Here is a 3,636-nt window from a genome sequence, read left to right as displayed (position 1 = left end):
CGACTAGTGCGAATGGAGCCTCCGATGCCCTCGGCATGGGACCCTCCGCTGGGTATAGTCTAATCTCTGTGATTACTGTATTTTGTATTCTTACTGTATCAATCAGTATGTCATTTATGCATGTTATAGCGTTCATAAGAAATATACACATATACATATATGCTGTCACAAACCTGCTGATGTTATATTTCTAGATTAAACTGATAATGAAAATGCCTAAATTTTCTAACACCATAGCCATGCTTGCCTCTTAGCATGCGTACACATGTGACATACACAAAGCATCGAGCTATAAACATGCCAGCATACAAAAAAAAGATGGCACAATGATCATTCCAGTCATTACAAACTTGTTTATACATGTTCATCAATCGCCATCGGCCATAATGGCACCCTCGCTGCCTTGCAAGTTGCAAACAGCCAATCACATACACTACTCCAACCAACCTACTCCTAGGGCGCGTTTAGTTGGCCAGGATTTGGACGTGCAAAGTTTATATAGTGTCAGATTTTCTACTGTAGCATTTCGTTTGTATTTAGTAATAATTATCCAACCGTTGACTAATTAGGCTCAAAATATTCGTCTCGTAAAGTACAACCAAACTGTGCAATTAGTTTTTAATTTCGTCTACTTTTAATATTCTATGCATGTACCGTAAATTTGATGTGACGAGAAATCTTCTTTTTGTATAGTGTCAAAGTTGGGAGTTTAGGAGTAACTAAACATGGGCCTAGATGAAAAGAGAGCTGCAAGCATGGTCCATTGGTCCACACAGCCATGGTAGCGGCAGCTGAATTATTCCGTGGTTCAGTCGAGTAAACTATGGCATGGCAGGCAGGCAGGATGCGTGGAGATCTCGGATCTGATAGCCCTGTTCTTCTGCCCACAGCAGTAGCCAGTAGCAACAGCAGCAGTCTACATGGCAGCTGCTCCACCGTTGGACGGCCAGGTCACGGCAATGGGGCTCGTGACGTCGTGCGCGCCGTCGCTCCAGGTGATGGACCCGAACGAGTAGCTGGCGTCCACGATCACCGGGTTGCCTGACACCGCGATGGTGATCTCGTAGCCCAGGCTCTGCTGCTTCCCGTCGAACGCGAGCTTGCTCGGGCTCACCGTGACATCCACGCCGGACGGGCTGACAATCTTGGGCTGGTACACCGCGCTGGAGTTGCTGCCGACGTTGCGCACCACCCGGCGGTAGGTGACTGAATCTTGGTAGGAGGAGAAGACGGCGACGAAGGCAGGGTAGTTGAGGTCGCCGGGGCGAGCGAATTTCCTCGAGCAGTGGGCGACCGACGCGTCCTGTGTGAAGATGGAGATCAACGACGGAGAGTACCCGAGCGTGCAGAGGAAGGCGACGTAGTCGTCGGTGCGGGCGTCGTACACCAGGCCCGGGTCGAGGGCGGCGTTGGGGTCAACGTGGCCGGCGCCACGGACGAACGGCGTCGACTCCTCGCCCGTCGCGAGGTCCTTGATGGTCTTCCCGGAGTTGTCCAGGTTGTACGCCGTGGTCATGAGCGCCGACTTGATCGCGGCGGGGCTCCACTCCGGGTGCGCCTGGCGGAGCAGCGCGGCGAGGCCGCTCACGTGCGGGCAGGACATGGACGTCCCGGAGATGATGTTGAACTCGACGCGCCTCGTGTCGATGTCCAGGTCGGTGGGGGAGGCGACGCCGGTCCACGCCGCGAGTATGTTGACGCCGGGGGCGATGACGTCGGGCTTGATGATCTCCGGCGCGCGGTAGTTGGGGCCTCGACTCGAGAACGCCGCCACTTGCGGCGCGGACGGCGACTTGCCGATGACCGTGCCGCGGAACACGATGGTCGCCGTCGGCGACGGGTCCGTCTGGACGTAGTACCTGATCTTGTCGCCGAACTTCTGCCCGACCATAGTCGCCGACACGAGGTGGGAGTCGGCGATTAGCTCCTCGCCGCTGTCCTCGGTGTTGGCGAGGATCATTCCGACCCCACCGGCGAGCTTGACTGCCGCTCCTTTCTCGACGCGAGCGTTGTTACCACGCAGACAGAGCACGATCTTGCCGGCCACCTTCTTCGGGTCGAGCTCGCCTATCAGGCACAGGCGGGAACCACAGTCCCCGGCGAACACCAGCGGCAGCTGAGTGGAGTCCAGGGGGTCACCGGCGTACAGAGACACGCCGCCAAAGACGCGGCCGTCACCAAGAACCACATCGGCGGGGAACTCGCGGTCGATGGTGGACGCGCCGACGGTCAATATCCACGGCGCAATGTTGACGGCGGTGTACTCGCCGGGGCCGGAGTTGCCGGCGGAGCAGGAGACGACGATGCCCTTGCGCACCGCGTGGAAAGCGCCGATGGCGATGGAATCGGTGTAGAAGCGAGGGGCGTACCCGTTGGCGCCGACGGAGAGCGAGATGACGTCGACGCCGTCGGCGACGGCCTCGTCCATGGCGGCGAGGATGTCGGAGTCGTAGCATCCGGACGCCCAGCAGATCTTGTACGCCGCGATGCGCGCGCCGGGGTCCATGCCCACGGCCTGCCCCTTGGCGTAGTCGAAGAACCCGGCGCCGGGCACAGGCGAGCCAGCCGCCGTGGAGGCGGTGTGCGTGCCATGGCCCTCAGTGTCCAGCGGTGACTTGGACTCCTTGGTCTCATCAATGGGTTGGCGGAGACCAGCCTCGTACCCCTTGTAGAAGAACTTGGCGCCGATGAGCTTGCTGTTGCAGTAAGCGGACGCGTTGAAGGAGACCGCGGAGACGCATCCTCCGGAGAAGGACGCGGGCGGCGGGCCGAGCCCAGCAGCTGCCGCGAACGAGCCCCGGCCGATGGGGTAGAGCCCGGTGTCGAGCACTCCGACGACGGCAGACGACGCGCCTCCCGCCGCGGCTGGGAGGAGCCCGGCGGTCTCGGTCAGGCCTAGGAACGACGGGGTGTGGGTGGTGTGCAGCTGCCGCGCCTTGTCGGGGTACACGGCCAGGACGCCCTCCGCGGCTGCGGCGTGCGCGGCCTGCTCGGGCGTGAGCTGCGCGGCGATGCCCGTGGCAGCGTGCTGGTAGGAGTAGAGCACGCGCGGCCTCGGCGCGCGCAGGCGGCGCGGGAGGAGGCGGCGGAGGACCGCCTCGCCGCCGCCGTTGGCGCGCGCGGCGGACAGCGCCGGGTGGTTTGGCGCGAGGTGGATGATGTATGTGGACTGCGCGCGCGCCTCGGCGGCTGCGACGGCGGCGAGGACGGCGAGAGCGAGCAGGACGATGAGGCTCGGGCCCCTGATCCTCGCCATGGTGCTCGGAGCAGATTGGAGGGGGTTGGTTTGGGATAACAGTATCATAATAAAAACAAGTGTGGGCCCGGGCTATGTGTGGACCTTGGATTGGCCACGCTGTCGAGGAGAGTTTGGACTTTGGAGTGGCCGCTTGCTCTACCTTACCTTCGCTGTCGCTGCCTCATTGAGTCATTGTCATCGGTGGAAACGTGGAATGTCTTGGTGGGTGTTTTTGCGTATGCACGTGGACACGTCTTAATGCAAGGTACATGGTAAAGGCATTATATTACACTCACTACTCGCAAGCAAGAGCAGTTGTACAGTAGATATTTCAAGCTGTTGCGTGATGCGCCCAAGCTTTTCGACAGGGACACTGTTCTCTTGTTTCCTTTTGAAAT

General features: G+C 59.6%; 1 protein-coding gene across 1 annotated transcript; it reads right to left on the bottom strand.

The window, feature by feature from the left end:
* Positions 1–286: 286 nt before the first annotated feature.
* On the bottom strand, positions 287–3,281 carry LOC136467884 (subtilisin-like protease SBT1.4). Its single transcript, XM_066466692.1, has one exon. The coding sequence runs from the start codon at positions 3,254–3,256 to the stop codon at positions 917–919; it is 2,340 nt and encodes a 779-aa protein (XP_066322789.1). The 5' UTR covers positions 3,257–3,281; the 3' UTR covers positions 287–916.
* Positions 3,282–3,636: the final 355 nt, after the last annotated feature.

This window comes from Miscanthus floridulus, chromosome 7 (assembly GCF_019320115.1).
Source record: "Miscanthus floridulus cultivar M001 chromosome 7, ASM1932011v1, whole genome shotgun sequence".
In the NCBI taxonomy this organism is placed as follows: Eukaryota; Viridiplantae; Streptophyta; class Magnoliopsida; order Poales; family Poaceae; genus Miscanthus; species Miscanthus floridulus.
Note: the sequence above shows the minus strand (reverse complement) of the source record. Positions and strands in the feature narration are given on the sequence as shown.

Excerpts from the sequence above, each read along its gene's own strand:
- LOC136467884 (XM_066466692.1), bottom strand. The coding sequence starts at position 3,256 with ATGGCGAGGATCAGGGGCCCGAGCCTCATCGTCCTGCTCGCTCTCGCC.